This window comes from Dromiciops gliroides, chromosome 1, assembly GCF_019393635.1.
Source record: "Dromiciops gliroides isolate mDroGli1 chromosome 1, mDroGli1.pri, whole genome shotgun sequence".
Classification (NCBI taxonomy): domain Eukaryota; kingdom Metazoa; phylum Chordata; class Mammalia; order Microbiotheria; family Microbiotheriidae; genus Dromiciops; species Dromiciops gliroides.
This window is the reverse complement of record NC_057861.1, coordinates 387318754-387342583: the sequence shown is the minus strand read 5'-3', so window position 1 is coordinate 387342583 and position 23830 is coordinate 387318754. Positions and strand designations below refer to the sequence as shown.

The following is a 23830-nucleotide window of genomic DNA, read 5'->3' as shown; positions in this document are numbered from 1 at the left end:
CTCTAAGAAAAAATTACCAGGACCAGATGGATTCACAAGTGAATCCTACCAAACTTTTAAAGAGCAATTATTTCCGATACTACAGAAACTATTTGGGGAAAAAAATAGAAGATGGAGTCCTGCCAAATTCCTTTTATGACACAAATATGGTGCTGATACCTAAACCATAAAGAGCAAAGGTAGAGAAAGAAGACTATAGACCAAGTTCCCTAGTGAGTATTGATCCCAAAAAATTTAAATAAAACACTAGCAAGGCGATTGCAAGGAGATATTATGAAGATCATAAACTGTATCCATGTGGGATTGATTTATAACAGGAATCTGAGGCTGGTTCAATATTAGGAAAAGTATCAGAAAACTGACCATCAATAATAAAAACAACAAAAATAACATAAATATATCAATAGATGCAGAAGAATCTTTTGACAAAATACAACACATTCCTATTTTTAATAAACACTGGAAAACATAGGAATAAATGGAGCTTTGTTCAAAATGATAAGTAGTATCTATCACAATCCATCAGGAGGTATTATCTGTAATGGGGATAAGCCAGAAGCTTTCCTAATGTGATAAAATAATGAGATTTGGCAGACACCCAGGGGCCCCACCTGAAGATTGATTTAGAATTGATTGAATTGAGCAAGACTGAGAAACTGACTGAGAACCTACTTAAGAATGATTAAATAGAGACAATAGGTGGCCGACTCTGATTAGGGTGTTGTTCTCAGAGGCTGTGGACTACACCATCAACAGGAGACCAGTCTCAACCAATCAGCTTAAAGGACCTTCTCTTTTAGGGAGGGAGACAGGAAGTAGGAAGTTGAGGCTGGCTTGCTGGATTGCTCTCTTTTTGTCTGGAATTTTGGTGTGGTGGCGGCAATGGCAGAACAGAGTAGAAAGATCTACTCCATGTATTCTCTATAGAAGCATGGATAGTTAAATAATGGTGACTTTCTCAACTTCTCTCTCTTCACTAACTTCTAATATACTTTAATAAATCCTTAAAAACCCAAACTCTAGCTGAATTTATCAGTAATCTTAGCCAGTTTCCCCCCCAAAACTGGGGGGGGGGCAGGTTAGGACCCACATTAGATTTTAAACATAGTAATAAGATCAGGAGCAAAGCAAAGAAGCCCAGTATCACCACTATTATTCAATATAGAAGTAGAAATGCTAGCTATAATAAAAAGACAAGAAAAAGAAATTGAAAGAATAAAGTAGGCAACAAGGAGGCAAAACATCACTCTTTGCAGATGACACAATGGTATACTTAAAGAACAATAGAAAATCAACTAAAAAACTAGTTAAAATAACATCTTCAGCAAATGTGTAGGACATAAAATAATCCTACATAAATCATCAACATTTCTATATATTATCAACAAAGTCCAACAGGAAGAGATAAAAGAGAAATTCTGTTTAAAATAACTAGACAATATAAAATACTTGGGAGTCTACCTGCCAAGACAACCCCAGGAACTATGTGAACACAATTATAAATTATTTTTCACAGAAATAAAGTCATATCTAAATAACTGGAAAAATATTAATTATCCATGGGTAGTCCAAGCTGATACACACACATGTACATATATATGTATACATGTGCACATATATGCACACATATATAATGACAGTTCTACCTAAATTCTGAAGAACTTATGATGAAAAATACTATCGACTTCCAGAGAGAGAAGTAATGGAATCTGAATTCAGGTCAAAGCATACTTTAAAAATACTTTTTCTTTATTTTTCTTGGTCTTTGCTTTCTCTCACAACATGACTAAAACAGAAAAACATTTTGCATGACTACACATGTATAACCTATATCAAATTATTTTCCTTCTCAAGGAGGAAAGAAAGGAGTAAGGGAAAGAATTTGGAACTCAAAACAATAAACAACCCAAATGTTAAAAATTGTTTTTACATGTAATTGGAAAAAATGCATTTTTTAAAGGATTGGGTGGATAGTGATAGTAATCAAAAGAAAGTGTCAATGAAATATTGAAAATACAGAGGTTAAAAAAAGCAGAAGAAAGTTCAGAAAAAAGAGACAAGAATGGACAGTTTGGGCTGTATTGATTTAAATTTAACATATACCTTAAAAAACAAATTACATAATTTTAGTTCACAATTGATGTAAAAAAGAATTAGCAACTCAAAGAAATGATGATCATTTTGGCAGCCTATTTGGTACCTCAGTTTCCTCATGTGTATAATGGGAATAATAAGAGCACCTACTCATAGAATTGTTGTATCAAATGAGATAATATTGTAAAGCACTTTGTAAACCAGAAAGTTTATAACTTTAGTTCAGTTTTAAACCATTAGGGCTTAAAATATTAAGTATTAAATAGTAGCTATTACAATTTTGTTTGGTATTTTGGATATTTAATTTGACCATGTAAATTATCATGAGCCTATTTCTAGAATGTCAAAGAAATAAGGTCTTAGATAACATCAAGTATTAGAGATGGCAGAAAACTAAAAATGCTATTTCATCCAATCTCATTGAGGAAATAGGATGATATTGAAGACAGTACTAGTCACATTCTACTTCTTCAAAATTCATAAATAATTTGTGGGAAAGCTGTTAAAAGTTTTCATGATCAGTTGGAGTTTTTTAAAAACCAATTACTGAGGGGGCAGCTAGGTGGCGCAGTGGATAGAGCACTGGCCCTGGAGTCAGGAGGACCTGAGTTCAAATCTGGCCTCAGACACTTGACACTTACTATCTGTGTGACCCTGGGCAAGTCACTTAACCCCAATTTCCTCACCAAAAAACCCAAAAAACAAAAAACCAATTACTGAGAGTAATTTAATGCAAACATACATATGTAGATATAGAAATAGATAGGAGAATGGATAAATGAAGAGAGATAGATATGAATTGTTCAGCTCATGCTGTTTGGTGCTACATGATACATGGAAGAATTGCACTTTGAACTAATTAAAAGTTGTGGGAGTTCTCCATAGCCCTGTTATTGGCATTATATACCTTTTTTTTGTTTTGTTTTTGGTGAGGCAATTGGGGTTAAGTGACTTGCCCAGGGTCACACAGCTAGTAAGTATTAAGTGTCTGAGGCCTGATTTGAACTCAGATCTTCCTGACTCCAGGGCCAGTGCTCTATCCACTGTGCCACCCAACTGCCCCTGTTATTGGCATTAAAGACCAAATCTGTTCTGCTTATATTACATCCTTCATGTGTCACAAGGTAGCTTGGAGCCTGCTGTCATTATATGCATGGATCTGGTTTCAATGTTTCTCATGCCATTCCAGAGATCCCACTTAGCAATGATACTAGGATCCTTGACCAGTTGAATTAATGACCAGAGACCTACTGGTCAGATGAAATACTGAGGGGCAGCTAGATGGTGCAGTGGAGAGAGCACTGGCCCTGGATTCAGGGGGACCTGAGTTCAAATCCAGCCTCAGACACTTGATTTACTAGCTGTGTGACCTTGGGCAAGTCACTTAACCCTCATTGCACCCAAAAAAAAAGTCCAGATGAAATACTGAATTCTGCTTTATTGTGTCATCATAAATAATATGTGAATTTACCTCTTTCAGGCCATTGATGTCATCTGGTAGCACTATAAACATGCTCACATCCCCATTGCCATAATAAAGCTGAATGCCCTTGGCTTTTGGCTTTTCTACATGGAATATTTCAAGATTGCGTTTCATTGACATCATTTTCACTGGCTTTGTTGTTGTCTATTAAAAAAACACATATAAAATTTTTACTTCTATTAAAAGAGATGCTAAGATCATTGAAATGGTTTTTCTCAAATTCTTTAATCCTTCATCATTTTTGTTTCTCAATTGCCTGGCAAGCACATGGCACCATGCCACCTGCTATGCAGAAATGAACTAGACAGAACTTTTTCTTGGAGCTGATACTCTAAAGGGGAAAAGCATAGACAAGAAATATGGAAATGCCAATCTCTGTGTGGCAGCCTCAACAATACACTGCCATCTAGATTCCTGAAAAAATTTACAAGATCAAGAGCACAGAGTCCAAAGTTTTGTTTTTGTCTGTTTTCTTTCACAACCTGGCTAATGTGGAAATGTTTTACTTGACTGCTCATGTATAGCTTATATTGAATTGCTTGAGTTCTTGGGGGATGGGGTGGGGAGGGAGAGAGGAAGAGAATTTGGAACACAAAGTTTTTAAAAAATTGATGTCAAAATTTGTATTTTACATGTAATTTGGGAAAATAAAATTCCAAATATTAAAAAAAATTAAGAAAAAAAGCACAGAGTGCTGAACACAAACTATACATTTTCATCACCCCATTTTGAGTTTTCTTGGCAAAGACTGGAGAGATTTGCCATTTCCTTCTCCAGCTTATTTTACAGATAAGGAAACTAAGGCAAACATGGTTAAGTAACTTGCTCAGAGTGACGCAGCTAGAAAGTGTCAAATTTGAACTCAACAAAGATGAGAATTTCTGATCCCAAGCCTGGTACTCTATCCACTGCACCACCTAAGTGCCCCTACAATTAACAAAATGAAGCAATCTTTATCTTTCTGAGGCAGGAAAATGTAGTGAAGTGACAGCTGTCCTCAGGGTCATGAAAATCTATGTACAAAAACTTTTTCAGATAAACCATTCTCTAGTCATGTCAGAATTTGATCAATGTGACTTTGGCAAGGCCACATGGCACAGCATATTGAACACTAGATTTGGGGTCGGAGGAACCCCACCTCACTGGGAGTTACTTCTTAAAATGAGGAAATTGGATTGAATGATCCCTTAAGAGGCGTCCCCATTAGACTGTAAGCTCATTGAGGACAGGGGCTCTCTATTGTCTGTTTGTATCTCCAGCACATAGCCCAGTACCTGGTGTATAGGAGGTGCTTAATAAATGTTTATTGATGGATTGATTGATGATTGGTTGGTTGATAGGTAGCTGGCTAAATAGATAGAGCCCTGGATCTGGAGTCAGTAAAGCCTGGGTTCAAAAATCCAGCCTCAGACATTTATTAACTATGTAATCCTGGGCAAGTCACTTAACGATTGTCTGTCTCAGTTTTATCAACTTTATAGAGGCAACAATAATGAGACCTACCTCCCTAATTTCTCCTGAGGATGATATGAGATATTTGCTTGGCATGTAATAGGTGCTTAATAAATGCTTGTTTATTATCTTCTTTTCCCTTCCTTTCTTCCTTTTTTCCCCCTTCCTTCATTCCTTTGTTCCTTTGTTCCTTCGTTCCTTCCTTCCTCCCTCCTTTCCTTCCTTCCTTCCTTCCTTCCTTCCTTCCTTCCTTCCTTCCTTCCTTCCTTCCTTCCTTCCTTCCTTCCTTCCTTCCTTCTTTCTTTCTTTCCTGCCTGCCTGTTCTAAATATTATGAAATCACATTATTCACATCTCTTAGCCTATTTCTTCATCAGCAAAATGAGGGGATTGGAATAGATGTAGCTCTAGGTCTTCCCTAATTCCTTGATTCTAATGTTTATTTAGGTAAATATTTTATTTAAAATACATAATAATTTTATTATACAATATTGAATTTATTTATTTATGCAAATAAATCCAGTTTCTTTAATGATATATATAATGCAGGTATACATATAGATATTTGTATGTATATGTGGGTATTTATATGTACATATGTATATATACTTCTATATGTGCACACACACAAACATATATACACACATACTCTCACTAAGTGCCTCTCCCCACTCCAAGCCGTTGCTTCTTCAACTGTGGATTGTGGCTCCATATGAGGTTGTGCAACTGAATGTGGGAGTTGCATAAAATTTGGCAACAGTAAAAGGTTATGTATATCTATTTTGTATACCTATATACCCAGGGTCATGTAAAAAATTATCAGGAGAAAAATGGTTGTGAGCAGAAAAAGTTTAAGAAGCCCTGCCCTATACCAAGTTTTTAGTAGCTAGTGTTTGTCTTCTCTCAAATGGATCTGTGATCTCATTCATTTGGGAGTTCTCTGCTTTTAATCTCCCTCCTATTCCTAGACACCATACCACGCTGGGATGGTTCAGGTGTTCCCAGGATACTTGATGGGGGTACAATTCTGGAGATCAGTCTCTCTTTGTCCTTGGACTGCCAAGGCTGGTGTTGGTCTGGGGGTGGATGTGGTCAGGATTGCGTCATAAGGAAGGTCTACAGTTCACAGGATCACTGGATGCCAGTGTGAAAAATATATAATCGCACACCTCCACTAAGGGCGGAACATAGGTAGGAAGTGTGGAAATGGTTTCAATATAGACTTACATTCATCGTGCCCCATCAAGAATTTTGTTAATCATTAACACCCAAACTGAGGTACCCACCTTGTTTACTCTGAAAGGTTTTTCTATTGTGTCTTTAGGCTTGAATTCTTCTTTCCATTTGCCTTTAAAGTAGACGGCATTCACTAGAACCAATCTGGTCATGGAATCAATAGAATCATCTGGTAGAAGCTTCACAATTTTGCCTGAAAAAGCCAGAAAGTTGATTTTTAACTGCAATACATTCATGGGTCTATCTTTATTTAAGGCTATCAAGGTCTTTTTTCGCTTGGGATTATCCTGGGTCTTTTGCCTTTCAGTCCTTAATAAATTCGAGAGAAAAGAAATTCTTTTTTTTTTTTTTTGGTGAGACAATTGGGGTTAAGTGACTTGCCCAGGGTCACACAGCTAGTAAGTGTCAAGTGTCTGAGGCTGGATTTGAACCCAGGTCCTCCCGACTCCAGGGCCAGGGCTCTATCCACTGTGCCACCTAGCTGCCCCCTAGGTTGGTTTTTTAAAAAGTGTGGTTTTCTGTCTTAATTTTTGGTGGTTTGCTTTTGTTTTCCATTTAACAAAACACAACCTTCAGCCAGGCCATTTATACACTTATGCGGTCTGCATAATCTAAAAGGGTATGTGGAAGGCAAAAGGGGCAGGAGGGAGGGGAATGGGCTTTGACTCTTCGAGTACCTGGGGGGAGAAACAGAGGTTACTGCAGCTCCCATGGAAGCCCCCGGTTGATTATGCTGGGCTTGCTAATAAGGGCCTTCCTCAGGACTCCCGGGGCCACATAACAGGTGATCATGCCATGAGCAACCTGGAAAGTTCCTGAGTGTTCTGGGGATTCTAATACAACTACTCATGAATGGAAGGCTCGACTTCCCAAAGAGGGAGCTGGCCAACCCAATGACCTCCCATCTCCCAGCAGCTCCTGTCAGGCAGTGAATTTCCATGGGTGACTTGGAGAAAGTGATGCCGGGTCACAGAGCCCAAATACACATGAACTCACAGGAGGATTCTCCAAGCCCACAGAACACGAGAGAGTTCTCTGTGTTTTGAAATGGTACAGTATAGGGAGAGAAGACACGCATCTCTTCTCACTGCAGTTCATTCTTTACTCAGCTATCAAAATGATCTTCCTTAAACCTAAGTTTCACCATTGCATCTCCCTACTCAAAAAACTCTGGTGGTTCCCAGTCACCTCCAGGATCCAACATAAAATCCTATTTTTGTGATTAAAAGCTTGTAATAACCTGCCCCAACATTTCTAGCCTTCTCATACCTGGCATCCCTCTCAAATCCCCCTCTCCCCCCATCCCCCCACTGCCTCGTGCTCTTTAATCCAGTGACAATTGTCTCCTTGTTATTCCTGGAACAAGATATTCCATCTCTTCATCCTGGTCTCTGCCTCCTGGGCTTCCCTGGATTACTGCAAGTCCTGAATAAAGTCCCACCTTTTATAGGAAGCCTTTCCTAAACTCTCTTAGCTCTAGTTCCTTCCTTCTGTTCATCTTTTCCTATTTATTTTGTCTATAGCTCGTTTGTGCACCATTGTTTACATGTTGTCTTGAACATTAGATTCAGAGTGAGGAGCATCTTTTGCTTTTCTTTTTATCTTCTGCATTTAATTCAATGCCTGGAATGTTGTCATGTTTAGTATTGTCTGACTCTATGTGACCCCATGGACTTTTGTCCGTGGGGTTTTCTTGATAAAGATATTGGGGGGGGCAGCTAGGTGGCACAGTGGATAAAGCACTGGCCCTGGATTCAGGAAAACCTGAATTCAAATCTGAACCCAGACACTTGACACTCACTAGCTGTGTGACCTTGGGCAAGTCACTTAACCCCCATTGCCCCTCCCCCCCCAAAAAGATAGAGTGGTTTGCCATTTCTTTCTCAAGTGTGTCCCTATTTTATTTATTTATTCATTCAATCATTCATTTATCTATCTATCTATCTATCTATTATTTTTTTGTGGGGCAGTGAGGGTTAAGTGACTTGCCCAGGGTCACACAGCTAGTAAGTGTCAAGTGTCTCAGGCCAGATTTGAACTCAGATTAATATTAATCATATTACAAGTGGTATTATATTTATGTACATGCCACCTGTCAACTGCTAGATCATAAAGGAATGATGTTGGATTTTATTTGTCTCTACAATACTTAGTGGAGCAGCTGGGTGGCATGTTGGATAGATCACTGGGCCCGGAGTCAGGAAGACCAGAGTTCAAATATGGCATCACACACTTGCTAGCTATGTAACCCTGGGCTAGTCACTTAATCCCTATTGCCTCAGTTCCTTATCTTTAAAATGGGGACACACTGGATGGCAAACCACTCTAATATGTTTGTTCAAATTTGGCCTCAGACACTTACTAACTGTATGACCCTGGGCAAATAAGCAAGTCACTTAACCCTGTTTACCTCAGTTTCCTTTTCACTGAGCTGGGAAAGGAAATGGCAAACCATTCCAGTATCTTTGCCAAATGGGATCATAAAGAGTCAGACATGACTGAAATGGAACAATTGAACAACAACAAAGTATCTAGCACTATGCACATAGTTGGCACTTAAGAAATATATATATGTTAATAGGTGAATTAAAAATGAGTAAGGCAGGGGCAGCTAGGTGGCACAGTGGATAGAGCACTGGCCCTCGAGTCAGGAGGACCTGAGTTCAAATCCGGCCTCAGACACTTAACACTGTAACATTTGGAATGATGCCACCTGCTGGAGACTTACTGTAGGAAAGCTTCAACATGAGGAGAGGGCCTCTGAGGGCAGGACCACGCAGCTTTCTTTGCTGTCAGGAAGTGATATTGGCTTGTGGGAGGAGGAAAGGGGAGGCTGGCGCGCTGGCTTGCTCTCTTTCCTGTGGACTTTGGTGGAGAAGGGAGCTGGGAATGCTTTCTCCCTTCAATAGATAGATGAATCTAGGCTTTTCTCTTTCTCTTTACCAAATTCTTATTCTCCTTAATAAATGCTTAAAAGCCTAACTCTTGCTAAAGCTTTTAATTTATTGGTGACCACTCATTAGATATTTTAGACAGTATAGCTAGAATTTTACCCCTTATAACACTTACTAGCTGTGTGACCCTAGGCAAGTCACAACCCCAATTGCCTCACCAAAAAATAAACAAAAAGTAAAACAAAACAAAATGAGTAAGGCAAGTGTTCTTGTGCCCTAGGCTTTTTACCATGCTCTATTTTAGAAGCATGATTAAAGATTAAAGAAATACAGTCCATGTTCTCCACTAGTCCCAGGAGGTATGGGGAAGGAATGAGTATAGAGCAATGTTTCCCAGAGGCAATGGGTGATCCAAATCCCCTCGATATATGAAGATTCTTTGCTTCAGTTGGTATGGTTTGGGATAAACATGTAGGAAAGAACACAGGGATGGCTTATTACTGGCTCTGTAGAGAATTTCTCCTTCAACTGGGGTAATTTGTAGTGCTGACCAATGACCTCTCTTAAAAATGATCCATGAGACTGTCTAGAGCTCACCTCTTCCCTCCCCACTAACTTCAATAAGTTGCTCAGCCCACTCTGGCAACATCTCCTGGACACAAGGGTACTCTCTTTCTGCTGCACATTTCAAACAACACAGCAGTAGCCAGGTGGTAAGCATGTATGAAATAACCCCAGTCCTAATAGTGACATTTATGGTCATCCTCCGGTGAGCATTTTTGCCATGAGAATCCTTAGTAGGTTGTATATGAGCACAGAAGTAGCTTTTTCTGAATTCCCAGAGGCCCCTTGCTAACAGAGTAAACCTGGGAAGTCCCCAGAATGTCAAGTAACCCGGGTAGTTTTCAAGGGTGAAAGTTCTTCCCAACTCTCCTCTCAGTAAGTGAGAAGATTCCAAGTGACCACCAGAGACACGCTAACTTAAGTGGTCATTAATATTAATTATCAACAACCAATTATTAGAAATACATTATTACAAATGTAATGACTATAATTATAACTAATTAATATTGATATTAATTAATGTTAATATTAATATATACCTGCTACATTTTTGTGTGCCCTTCAATGGAAACTTGCAGATTGAAATACAGATATGAATGGCCCTTGCCTGCAAATAGGAAAGTATTTCTTATCCCCACACCCAATTTCCTTTTGTCTTTCCCCCTTTCTTTGGTATTTTTCTAAAATAAACTGAGTTTGATATAGGTGCTATGAAAGAAAGACATTATAGAGAAGTTGCTGGCTACCTGTTACCACTGGAACAAGGAATGTTGTTGTTTGTTGTTCAATTGTTTTCAGTGACTCTTTGTGACCCCATTTGGAAATATTTGAGTGGTTTGCCATTTCCTTCTCCAGTTCACTTTACAGATGAGGAAACTGAGGCAAACAGGGTTAAGTGACTTCCCCAGGGTGACACAGGTATTAAGTGTCTGAGGCCAGATTTGCCTTCCTGACTCCAGACCCAGCACTCTATCCCGTGAACCACCCAGCTGCTTCTGGACCAAGGAAGACTTGGTTCAAAGCCTATTTCTGGCAGTTGCCACCAGGGGTCACCAGAAGCCAGTCCCTTCACTGATCAAAGCCTCAGACAACCTTTTGTGGTACATGGTAAGTATTTAATCAAAGCTTATTCATTCATAAGTTATAGGTGAGTTATATGTTTAAGATCTGATTTTAATCAAAGAAAAGTAGGTCACATACTTTTCTGTGGAATGGCTGTTAATTTTAATTACAGTTTATAATGGATTAAAGCTACAAATTAATAAATTCTTCTGGTTTTTACAATCTACACAGAGGCAGAATGAGAAAGGTGATGAACTTCTATCATATCATCATGGTATTAATTACATAAACTAGCCTGGTACTAATTAAGGAAACATAGGAATCTATCAATGAGATGTACTTCATCTTCAAAGAGTTTTGATTTTTTTTTTTTTCTGTGTACAGGTTTCAATATAGCACAGCATCTCTGTACCTTAGGAGACCATTTTCCTGAGTTGCCACAGCCCAAATATGTATTACTTGGTGGTCAACTTTCTGGTTATGACCCTCTCTGACCTTAGTTAGCCTGGACTTTGGATAAAAAACCTAAAAAACCATGAATATTTAACCCAATTTTTCTTTTTATTTTCAGTTATAGATAAATGAAAGTCCAACTAATAATTGTTCAGTGAAAGGTGGGGGATTCAAGTCTTTCAACTTACCCTCAGTCTGGTTTTCAACCCAGGAATTGATTTCTGCCCTGGTCTGGTCTGCAGTTTCCAAAAAATTAACAGATTGTGGCTCTGCACCAAAGTATTTTTTCATGTTTTCCAGGTATTCCTGGAAAATAAAGATGAAGTTCGTTTTCAGCATCTGAAGTCATCTATTCATTTAGCCAACACTTATTATTAAGGAGTTTCTTATGTCAGGCTATACATTACATTCAGGCTATCAAAAATTAGATAAATGAACATTCTGCCTCTTGAACCCAGTGGGTTCTATTCTCCCCTTCAGGCCTGGAAAGTCATTTAACCAAATAAACAACATCTTCAGTGTAAAAAGACAATCTACCCATTGTTTCTGTCCCCTACTTCACTGGCATTTTCCCTTTCATTTAGGACAATGCCTGTGTGTAGATCTGAAAGGAGAAACTATAGCACTTTCAGAGGAGGAGGGGAACACTCATGCAAGAAAACTAAGTTGGAGATTTTACTTGGGTTCTTATAGCTACCATAGAAACCAAGGTGAGATCTGTGGTTCTCTGGAATTTCCTCCATATAGTAGCTTCAGAAAGCACCCAGGAACTTCTTAAGTGTTTGGGTCTTTTGATATAGTTTGAAATATGGGGTTCTCTCATGTGTCCCCTGGATAAAGACTGTGCTTCTAGAGTATTACCAGTGGGAAAGGAACATGCTTTTGTTAAGGTCCTCCTATCTGCCAGGTGCTGTGGTAAGCTCTTTACAAATATTATCTCTTTTGACCCTCAAGAGAACCTTGGGAGGAAAGTGCTATAATCATTCCCATTTTATAGTTGAGGAAATTGGGGCAGACAGAGGTTAAATGACTTGTCCAGTGTCACACAGCTAGCTCACGTCTTAGGTCAAATTTGAACCCGTGTCTTCCTGACTCCAGGTCGAGCACTCTATCCTTTGCCCATTCTAGCTGCCATTAGGAGTTATCACTATCCAGGAACTCTCAACAGTGTGACATAGTAGAAGAAAGCTGAGAGAAATTCACTGAAAACATAACATGGGGCCTTACTTAGTAACCTCATTGCCATCTGGAATTCATCTCAGAGACTGCCATAACCGGGAGACTGACCTTAATGCCAACAGATTATTGCTGATTCTGATTATTGATCTGCTTCATTTCAGTTCAATAAGTGTGTGGGTAACATGTGGGACACTGGATTTGAAGTCAGGAAGACCTGGGCTGCTTCTGACATTTACTGGCTATGAGACCGAGACACAACCTCTCTGATCTGATCCTCGGGTAAATCCCTATAACTATGAGTTTTGGGTGGGTTTGGGGTCTCCATGCAGCTGAAATCATGGGCCCTGATACACTGATATACTTACACAATGAAAGGGATAGGTTTTTTCCCCATATAACCTATTGGCAGTTTTCAGCAAGTAGGAATCGCTGGCTTTGTTGATTTCCGATATGAGCGCCTGGAAGTCAGAATGTATGTCTTCTGCTTTTCTTGGGCTAAGTTCCTTCAAAAAGACCAGGAATGTGTTAAAACTCTTAAATGAAAACAATTAGAACATTGACTTTTTATACACATCTGCTAGGCTTAAGAAATCCTTGCTAAGTGGTGTTTTCTTGTGTGCTGTTCATAGATAGATAGTGTTATCAGAAGAGAAGATGCTGAAAATATTTGAACTGGAAGATCAAGAATTTCCTTCGGACCTCCAATTAGCTTAGTGCAGAATTTTAGAAGTCATTGCTGGTTATTTACAAATGTCCTTAAGTACAGGCAGGTGACAACAAGTTTAAAGGCAGGAGAAGTTGATGGAGAGGAGGGGGAAAAAGATAAAAGTCAAAGAAACAAGAATGGGGAAAACAGACTTTTGAAGATCCTGAAAAAAATACTTCTGCAAGTTTATGATTTTGGGGGGGTTTATTTTGTATTCCTGCTTAGGGAACCTACTAAAATCTATGTTATAATGATGACTTATTCTAGTGGGGAGAATGGAAATACCGTCTTCCTTTTCTTCTCAAATCGAGAACTGGTTATTTCGGTTCCTGTGGCTTTAAGTTGAAGCACCTGTAATTATAATTATAGAAATAAAATAAGTGGAAGTTTTAAAAAAGATAACTTTTTAAAAATATTTTAAAAGAATTATATAACACATTTAATTCATGTAATCTGATACTCCATAGTCATTTCTACAATTACCTGTAATTAATTAGCTAAAATGATTGGTGTTTCATCCAGATCATGTATTGGGTAGGCAATATGAGCTCTCAATCAAGAATTCTTTATGATAGTTATAAAAATACAAAAGGCATATTTAGTTATTTTAAATCAGTGTTTAATTGGATTTATTATTTTCCTGATTTCAATTGTTTCTAGTGCTTCATTCCAGGCAAGAGTGAGATGACAAATGCATTTTCAATTATCTTTTCAGCCAGGCACCTTGTTCATTGATTACTAGAGTTAAGTAGCCCTATAGATGAAGTTATTTTATTCTTCATCACTCACTTTCATTTATGGCAATTTTTTTTGGTGAGGCGATTGGGGTTAAGTGACTTGCCTAGGGTCACACAGCTAGTAATTGTTTAGTGTCTGAGGCTGGATTTGAACTCAGGTCCTCCTGACTCCAGGGCCAGTGCTCTATCCACTGCACCACCTAGCTGTCCCATTTTGTGGCAATTTTTAAAGTGAACCTAAGTCTTGGCTGTAAGTTCTGTCTATACATACAGAATAAATGTCTCTGTGTCATGTACATTTTTATGATAAAGTGCTATTATTTTTCCTTTTTTTGTTCTCAAGATTGTCTCACTTTGACATCTCCATGTGGCTTAGCTGATATTGCCTTAGTGTCTTCTGTCCCTATCTTGGTGTTTCCTTTGCAAGTCAGCAGGAAGGATGTGGATAAGATGAGGGTCCCTAGACCTCATGCAAGTGAGCTAAAAGGAAATGATACAAAAGGATCCAATGTTCATTCTAAGACCAAAGTTAATTTAATTCCCCATGCCCTGGTGAAGTCCAATGTAAAAAGACAGAGTGATGTGCATTCCCAAAACATAAATGCCAAATAGTATCTTTTTTTTTTTTTTTTGCAGGCAATGGCGGTTAAGTGACTTGCCCAGGGTCACACAGCTAGTAAGTGTCAAGTGTCTGAGGCCAGATTTGAACTCAGGTACTCCTGAATCCAGGGCCGGTGCTTTAACCACTGCGCCATCTAGCTGCCCCCCAAATAGTATCTTTTAGATGGAGACGAGACTTCCATCAGATGTCTTATTCTAAGTGGGAAAACACAATTTATAAGCTGAGCCTGTTAGGATGCACAACTAAAACTTATTTATTTATTTATTACAAAGACATCCTATTTATTTTATTTTTGTTTTTGTTTTTTTAAGTGAGGCAATTGGGGTTAAGTGACTTGCCCAGGGTCACACAGCTAGTAAGTGTTAAGTATCTGAGGCCGGATTTGAACTCAGGTACTCTAAAACTTTTAATAGAACATCAGTGCAACTTCTGTTTTCTTATGTCAAGTGGACCAGGATCACAATCCCAACTAACCCTATATCTATCACACAGGTTATTATCATTTTGACTTCATCGAGCAGTGGTTAACCATCTTTCCTTAGTGTTCTCACTTATTGATAATGGATTAGTGACTGATTAGGTCAAATTCAACATATGGATAAGGCTTAAATGTCATTTAAGATGAACTTGAGTGATGTTCCTGTGAATAAGTCACCAGGCTGTAAATGCTAATGTAGTAAGCATAGTCTAGATTTTCAGGAGGGTTGTCCATTTTCCTGGACATGAGCACTACCGTCCCAAGTCCCAAAGCTCTTCTTCAAGCCACCACTGCTGATATAGGGGGTAACTAAAGAAGTTTTTACAAATCTACCCTTTGTTGCATGCGAGTGGTACAAATTTGGGCGAGTCACTTAATCCCTAACCTTAGTAATTAAGTAATTAGTAATAGTCTATATTTTCTTTATGGGGTGTCATTGAAATTTTTTGTTAATAATTTTTTTTCTAGAATTCAATGTAACAGGCACTTACTACGTGCAGAGCACTGTGTATTGTACTAGGGATACAAAGACAAAAGCAAAACAGTTCCTGTCCTCAAGAAACTTATATTTTATGAGAAGTTAATTGCATATCCAAAGCAAATTACAGCCTTGGTTTTTTTTAAAAACCATCAGTGAATGTTGCAACTTACTTGTTCCATTTGGGTTGCAGTGTTACCTTTGGCACCCAAATAGACCATGGCTAGAGCAGTAGAAATACTCCAGGGGGAAAAGAAGATGTTTTTATCCCCAGCTGACTCAGCTAGCTTTTTGCTAAACTCAAGAGCAAACTGATTGTTTGATGTTGTTAGAGAATCCATTGGGAAAACCTAAGAAAAATAACACATAAAAGAAATAAATAGCCTGTAAATATTCATTTCCATATATTTAGCCAATTTTCCTTTTGTAAAAGTACTTCTCATTTATTCCATGTCAGAACCACAACTCTGATTCCTGGAGCAATGATATAGTTGTGCCAGGAAAGGGCATAGTCTGTTGTCTAGAAAATCTGGTCCCAATCCCTGTAGCATATGCAATCATCTTATATCTTCTCTGAAACCCTAGGAGGAGGAAAAGTTAGGGGAAAGTGGCAGGTGGAAGACATAGAACTGGAGGAAGGCAGGCCCCTGGAGAAGGGGAAGAAGACCCTTGGAAGTGTCAGTTTGAGACCAGTGGGAGATTACAAGGTATGGAAATAGCAGGCTGGAGGATCACTGGAGGAAAAAACACATTTCCAGGATGTTGATGCCTGGGGCAAATTGCCAATTACCCCACCCTAGTTAAGACCAATTTTATTTTTATCTTATAACTGCTAGATATACTTTTCTTTTTTAAATTAAATTAAATTAAATTAAATTTTTTGGTGAGGCAATTGGGGTTAAGTGACTTGCCCAGGGTCACACAGCTAGTAAGTGTCAAGTGTCTGAGGCTGGATTTGAACTCAGGAACCCCTGAATCCAGGGCCAGTGCTCTATCCACTATGCCACCTAGCTGTCCGGCTAGATATACTTTTCTTTTCTTTTTTTGGGGGGGTGGGGTGGGGCAATGAGGGTTAAGTGACTTGCCCAGGGTCACATAGCTAGTAAGTGTCAAGTGTCTGAGACCAGATTTGAACTCTGGTACTCCTGAATCCAGGGCCAGTGCTTTATCCACTGTGCCACCTAGCTTCCCCTTAGATATACTTAAAAAAAAAAAAAAAAACCTTCATCCTACGTACAAAAGATTAACATATTTACTAGTAAGCCTCAAAAATACATATGCTCGGGGCAGCTAGGTGGCACAGTGGATAGAGCACAGGCCCTGGATTCAGGAGGTCCTGAGTACAAATCCGGCCTCAGATACTTGGCACTCGCTAGCTGTGTGACCTTGGGCAAGTCACTTAACCCTCATTGCCCCGCAAAAAAAAAAAATTAAAAAAAATACATATGCTCATAGAATGAAACTGACCTGTGTAGAAACCAGCCAGGCCAATGGAATCATTGGGAGATTAAAAATCCATAGCTCAGACATATTAAGTCACACGACTAGTTAATTGTAGGGCCAAATCTAGAAGCAAGGTCTCAACTTTCCGTTCATTTCACTAGCCTCCTAGTATACCTTGATACTGTAGATGAAAAATAGATGATGTGATCTCTGAACCTTAAATCTTTCCTTTGTGATGAGCCACCGGTATTCATAATTCTGATCTGTGATGACCTCTCCTTTCTATCTGCATCCTACACTTCCTCTACAACCCAGCTCAAGTCTCTTCTTTGATGCCTTTATGATTGATCTAGTTGAATGTGGTCTTCTGCCATGAGTTCTTATGGTGCTCTAATGTGTTACTGGTCTGACACATCATATGCTGTTTTCCTGTGAGTATGTCTTCTCTCTCTAATTAGCCTGAAAGATCTCTGAGGAAAGGGACCATTTGTTACTTTCTAACTTGGAGTTTTAGATGTTGCCTCTTTTTTTTTTTTTTGGTAGGGCAATGGGGGTTAAGTGACTTGCCCAGGGTCACACAGCTAGTAAGTGTTAAGTGTCTGAGGCCGGATTTGAACTAGCCACTTAGCTAGCACTCCCCAATTAAAAACTGGTCCCCACAGAACTCAGGTCCTCCTGACTCCAGGACCGGTGCTCTATTCACTGCACCACCTAGCTGCCTGAATAACTCACATTTACGCAACACTTTGTTATTTGTGGTCAGTTGTATCCAACTCTTTGTGACCCCATTTTAAGTTTTCTTGTCAAAGATAATAGAGTAGTCTATCATTTTCTTCTCCAGAACATTTTTACAGATGAGGAAATTGAGGAAAACAGGATTAAGTGTTTTGTCCAGGGTCACACAGTTAGTAAGCATCTGAGGCCAGATTTGAACTCAGGAAGGTGAGTCTTGCTGACTCCAGACCCAGCAGGACAGTTTACAAACTCTAAGAAGAAGTACAAGTAGGATTAGCCTCATTTTTAAAGATGTACAAAGTGAGGAGCAGAAAGGATAACTGACTGGTCTAAACCCACAGAGCTAGCAAGTGGCAGGCCTCTACCCTAGGGTACTTTCTATTCTAATTGTTCTCTCTCTTTAGAAAGAAAAAAAAAAGGTTTATTTCTTGAATGACTATAGATTTTGGATTTTCACTTTTGTCTTTCTAGTACTTTGTTCATCATACTGAATTTCTAACTACTGGACCTTACAACCTTGGGATTTATAAAAATCAGATATCTGATAAATAAATCAATTAGTAAATGGATCTGTTATCACAGACTAGCTGCCTCATATACAGAGAAACTTAGCTTGTGTTCACACAAGGCTAAAATAGTTGGTTGATTTAATTCAGTGGGAAAAAACCAACAGTTGATGATTGTGAAAACATCCCCTATAGTAGTGGTGTCAACTCAAATAGAAACAGGCACACTGACAACACTATCTGTGTTTTATTTTATTTTTATTTATTTTGTTAAACATTTCCCAATAACATTTTATCTGATTCTGGCTACCCTTAGCATTTTGTAGGTATGTGCAGTCATGAGCTTGGCACTCTACCCTACAGTATAGTGCTTGGGTGCCCTCTTTTTTTGTTGTTTTTTTAGTGAGGCAATTGGGGTTAAGTGACTTGCCCAGGGTCACACAGCTAGTAAGTGTTAAGTGTCTGAGGCCGGATTTGAACTCAGGTACTCCTGACTCCAGGGCTGGTGCTCTATCCACTGCACCATCTAGCTGCCCCTTGGGTGCCCTCTTAATGAGCTGCTTTATGCTAGCCAATCACCCATCTCCTCCCATCTCCTCACATCCTCAGGGCACCCAGTGAGGATGTGTCCCTGGATGATGGACTGGAGGGAGGCTTCTTTGTGAACTTTATATTAGGACTCACAGTACATATTCATGTTACTTGTTATTTGACTGAATTTGAGTCCTTTATAATCAAATAATTAAATCCATAGGCCTTTGCTGACATATTTTTACTTGCACTATTAAATTTCTTTTAGAAATGGGGACAGCTAGGTGGTGCAGTGGATAAAGCACTGGCCCTGGATTCAGGAGGACCTGAATTCAAATCCAGCCTCAGATACTTAACACTTACTAGCTGTGTGACCCTGGGCAAGTCACTTTGCCTCACCAAAAAAAAAAAGAAAGAAAGAAAGAAAGAAAGAAAGAAAGAAAGAAAGAAAGAGAGAAAAACCAGAAATGAAAGAGTGCAACAAGGCCAAACTCCTCTTGCTGCACAATTCAGAATTAGGAACTAGGCTCTCAGTGGACAAGTTACATCTTGGTTGTAGTTTTCTCCTATCCAGGAAATTTATAAATTTCCTGGCTAACTTTTTATTTATTTTTTTAAATTTATTTTTATTTTTATTTTTTTTTCTGGCTAACTTTTAAAAAAAACTTAATTGGCTTCTCACTCTTTTTTTTTTTTTTTTTGGTGAGGCAACTGGGGCTAAGTGACTTGCCCAGGGTCACATTGCTAGTAAGTGTTAAGTGTCTGAGGCTGGACTTGAACTCAGGTCTGCCTATCCACTGCACCACCCAGTTGCCCCAGGTTCTCACTCTTGACACAAAGCTATTTCCACAAAGCCTTTGCGGAAAAAAATTCAGTCTGTATAAGGTTGTCTTCTTTATTATCACGAAAGTAGCATATTCTTCTCTGCCTTGCTTGGAGATCGCATCCAATCAGCTTTTATGTTTTTTACTACAAGTTTTTAGGTTTTGTTCTTTAATTATTTATTTATATTTAGCACCATTTTAGTTAATTCATATTTATTATAATTTATTAGTATTATATTTTATGGTTTTTACTAGCTTTTATGGTATATTTGTCAAGTTAACTTGTCTATAGGATATAAATTCTAGTCTTTTGCATTAAATCTTGAGGTTCTTTGAAACAGATGCTGATTTTGTGGCCCAGACACCCACAAAGGGCAGAGAAGTGGCCTCAGCAGCATCTCAGTATCTGGATCCACTGGAATTGTATCTACTTGGTTGCTCTAAAGTTCTAGATTTGTTCTTTTGAGTTTTTTTGGTGAGGCAATTGGGGTTAAATGACTTGCCCAGGGTCAAACAGCTAGCAAGTGTTAAGTGTCTGAGGCTGGATTTGAACTCAGATCCTCCTGAATCCAGGGCCAGTGCTCTATCCACTGTGCCACCTAGCTGCCCCTAGATTTCTTCTTAAATTATTCAAAGAAAGGATTCTCTGCAGAGCAATTGATGACTTTTTAATGAAAATAGACATGAGCTTGTCTTCATCTCTGTTGCCATAAATATAATCCTAATCACTCATTTGTGGCACCATGCAGGTAGATTGGGTTTCAGACCTTGGGGCCTCTAATACATAGCAGCTGTATAGTCATTTGCAATTCCCATCATCTCTCAAGTGTCCAAAGCAACTCTTTAACATTATAAATAGATGATTTGCCTATATCATTGAAGGGAGTTTCCTAGGGAGGTTGGTGTGGGGAAGGGAGGAAGGAAATAAACACTTATTCAGCACCTAGTACATATCAGGCACTGTACTGAGTGTTTTACAAATATATATATATATTTTGGTGAGGCAATGAAGGTTAAGTGACTTGCCCAGGGTCACACAGCTAGTAACTGGATTTGAACTCAGGTCCTCCTGAATCCAGGGCCAGTGTTCTATGCACTGCACCACCTAGCTGCCCCCATGTTTTACAAATATTATCTTATTTGATCCTCACAACAACTGAGGGCAGTGGGTAAGGGAGGTTAAGGTAAATGCTATTATTTCCCCCATTATTTTACATTTGAGGAAACTGAGTCAGGCAGAAGTTAAAATGACTGTCCCAAGGACATATGGCTGGTCTGAATCTGGATTTGAATTTGTGTCTTCCTGGACTTCAGGCTCAGTGTTTTATCCACTGTACCACCTGGCTGCCTAATTGCCACTAAGAGCTCCCTACAGGAATGTGGAACTCTCCTCATCCCCAACTCGATTTTTCAAAAAATCATTTATTTAGTTAGTTTTTGGTACTATATTAAACATACATACAGAAGACACAGTTCCTAATTTCTAAGAGCTTGCATTCCCAATTTTTAAATTGATAGGATGTCTAACATAATTAAGTCATTTGAGTAAAAGGACTCTCCATAGGAAATGGAACTTCAGTGTGCAAAACTTCTTCAGCAAAGCATTCTTTCCAGACAAGGATCCTCTGGACATCATGTCTGACTTGTTTTTTTCAAGGACCATTGTAAAGTCCATATGGGCTACAATAGAGTAAAGACTCCTAGAAGCTGCAGGCTGGCTAAACATAGTTGATAAATGGGTCCAAGTCAGAGCAGGAGACTTTTGTTAGAAGTTGGTAGAGAGTCACCCAAGAAACAACTGTCAACAATCTGGTCACTGAAGAAAAAAGTAAAAGTGGGGGGTGGGGTGGGGAGGAGAGATAAGCACCTTCTTTTCTGCTTCCAGACTAAATGATACAAGAGAGTATTTTTCAGGTCTATTTTCCTTTGTACCTATTACAAAATTGTACTGGAAGAGAGATCATGATTTTAGTATCAAATCTCTCCTTTTAATATCATAGAGGGATGTTTGAGAACAGTAGGCTGAGCTAAGTGATGTTATTGTAGGCTACTTTTTTCCCCCATAAGGGGTTACATAGAAATGGGAAAAAAGAAGTACTTTTGATTTTTGTCTTAGTGGAGAGAAGGAACTTTTTTGTGGAATTATCCTGTGCAATGACAAGTCCTGATAATTCCACAAAAAGTTCCTTCTCTTCACCAAGATGAAATCAAAAGCAAGTTTAAAAAAATAAGGGAATAAAATATTATTTAGCTACGGGACTAAATTAGGTATTTGGGGAAAAGGGAATTAGCTGGAGTGAGAACCATTATAGGACAGCTGAGATTCAATCTATAAATGGAAACCAGTTCTTTACTAACATAACCCTAGATGCTTAATTAATTAAATGGGCAATTCTTAGGTTAAACAGAAGTCAGTTCACGTAGGCTTCCCCCTCCACCCCCTCCCAAACAGCCTGAAAGAACAAAATCAGAAAATGGAACTTCTCTTTCATTCTCAGTTAATTTGGACATGGATTTGAATTGATATTCCTGGAACCCCGTTAAAGTTCATGGGATTGCAGGGAGGGGAGGTGTTAAATCAATAACTATATCTCTGGGGTAGCAGAAAGAGTGAAAAATGGATTACTGCTGATCCTCCCACACTCTCCCGCCAGGTCTGTGATTCATAACACACAACTTCAAATTGTATGACTGGGCTTAACAGAATGAAGCCATGCACCGGCCCCAAATGGCGATCAGCCCTGCCTTATTAAGGGCACAGTCTTATCAATTAACATAAGAATTCAAATTGCGCAGAGGACCTTTCCTTCACTGACAAGTTTGGAGAGATTTTCTTTTTGTATGAATTAGGCCAAGAGGGAACATCCTGGAATAGTGGCTAGGCTAGCCTTAAAACAGAAAGCCTTGAGTAAACTGACCCCACAGGGTCACTGTGTGACCTGGACAATCAGGACCGTAAGTTGTAAGGAAGGCACTGATATACACTAGTAGAGGAAAACTTACGTTTTAAACCAGCCTCAGATACTGACTAACCGTGTGACCCTGTACAAATCACTTAACCTCTATGCCTCAGTTTCCTCACATGTAAAATGGGGAAAATAATATCACCTATTTCCTAGGGTTGTTGTGAGGATCACATGAGATACTATATTTAAAGCACTTTGCAATCCTGAAAGTGCAGTAAAAATGATAACTATGATTATTATTTTTCTTTCTTTACCAGCAGTTCACTCTTCCAGTATAATCACACACCTTGATCCCACTCCATTTCAGCCCAAACCAAACAATAATAGTCCTGATAATTGTCCAAGTTCCTTATTTTTTTCCCAGTTCCTTATTTTTCCCTGTCTGTGTTGATTGTTAGGGGAAGCAAAAGTAGAAGCAGACCCAAAGCCCACACCCCATCAGGGCTTTCCTTCTGTCCTCATAATCAGTTACTAAGGACTAAGGAAGAACTCCCTCTTAGCCCTTTCTCCAAAGCACCTATTCATTCCCTCTGCCTTTTAATCCATTTAACCTCAGGAGAATTAGAAAAATTTAATAACTAATCAAAGTTAATAATTAAGGTAGTAATTTCTATGATGTTTAAAGATCTTGGCTTGGCTGCAAAGAAACCACATCAAGGAAATAGTTTTTCCATTGATAATTTACCAGAATTGGATGGTTTAATAAGAAAGAAAATTTTAAACTTTAAAACATTTAGGAAATATTAACCTTACCTTATTTGTCTTTGAAGGAGCAGAATTGGCAATTTCGTGCTTTAGTAAGAGCCTGTGGCTGTAATGTTAGGTAACCTGCAACTGCCAAAAAGCACCAGCTTGGACCTCCTCTTCCTTCTTGGCTACGCCCCCTTCATTCATTCCTGCACACTCCCACTCCTCTTTTCAGACTCATCCTGGTGAGAAGGGGAGATAAAAGGATACAGTGAGGCGCAAGCCTGAGGGTTTTGCTTGACTTAGGAATGATCAAGATTTTCCATTTCATGGTGCTTGTGCAGACCTGAGCTCTAGCTGATTGCAGCCCCTGGTTTGCTGGCTTAATCGGGTTCCTCATTTGCCAAGGGAGGGTATTTGTCATCTTTTATTTCTGGGCAGGCTTATAAAAGTGCTGTTAGGGAAGGTCTTCAAGCTGTTGCTCGATTTAGGCATCTCTGATTGCAACACATGGGAGTGGCAGTGGAAACTGATCCCTGTGAGCAGAGACTGCATAGTGATGTCCTTATTTTTCCATTGCTTTCAGGCATGCAAAATTAAAATCAGTAAGATCTGCTAAGAATTGCAGCCACAGACTGTTTTTACTCCCCTCAAAATCTGTGAGTGACTGTTCTATGACTGAAAGAATAGTTGATACTTAG

At 38.9% G+C, this 23830-nt stretch overlaps 1 protein-coding gene across 3 annotated transcripts in view; it reads right to left on the bottom strand.

The window, feature by feature from the left end:
• Positions 1-23537, bottom strand: part of SERPINB10 (serpin family B member 10) — a 33677-nt gene extending 10140 nt beyond the window's left edge. The window contains exons 1-8 of one of the 3 annotated variants that reach the window (XM_043979323.1): positions 23476-23537; positions 23196-23371; positions 15611-15787; positions 13408-13473; positions 12782-12919; positions 11426-11543; positions 6315-6457; positions 3566-3721 (exon numbers count right to left, since the gene is read on the bottom strand). In XM_043979323.1, the coding sequence (XP_043835258.1) occupies positions 3566-3721; positions 6315-6457; positions 11426-11543; positions 12782-12919; positions 13408-13473; positions 15611-15778 (789 nt within the window). In that variant the 5' untranslated portion in view covers positions 15779-15787; positions 23196-23371; positions 23476-23537. The other 2 variants (XM_043979317.1, XM_043979327.1) reach the window with 2 other exon arrangements.
• Between the last annotated feature and the right edge of the window lie 293 nt (positions 23538-23830).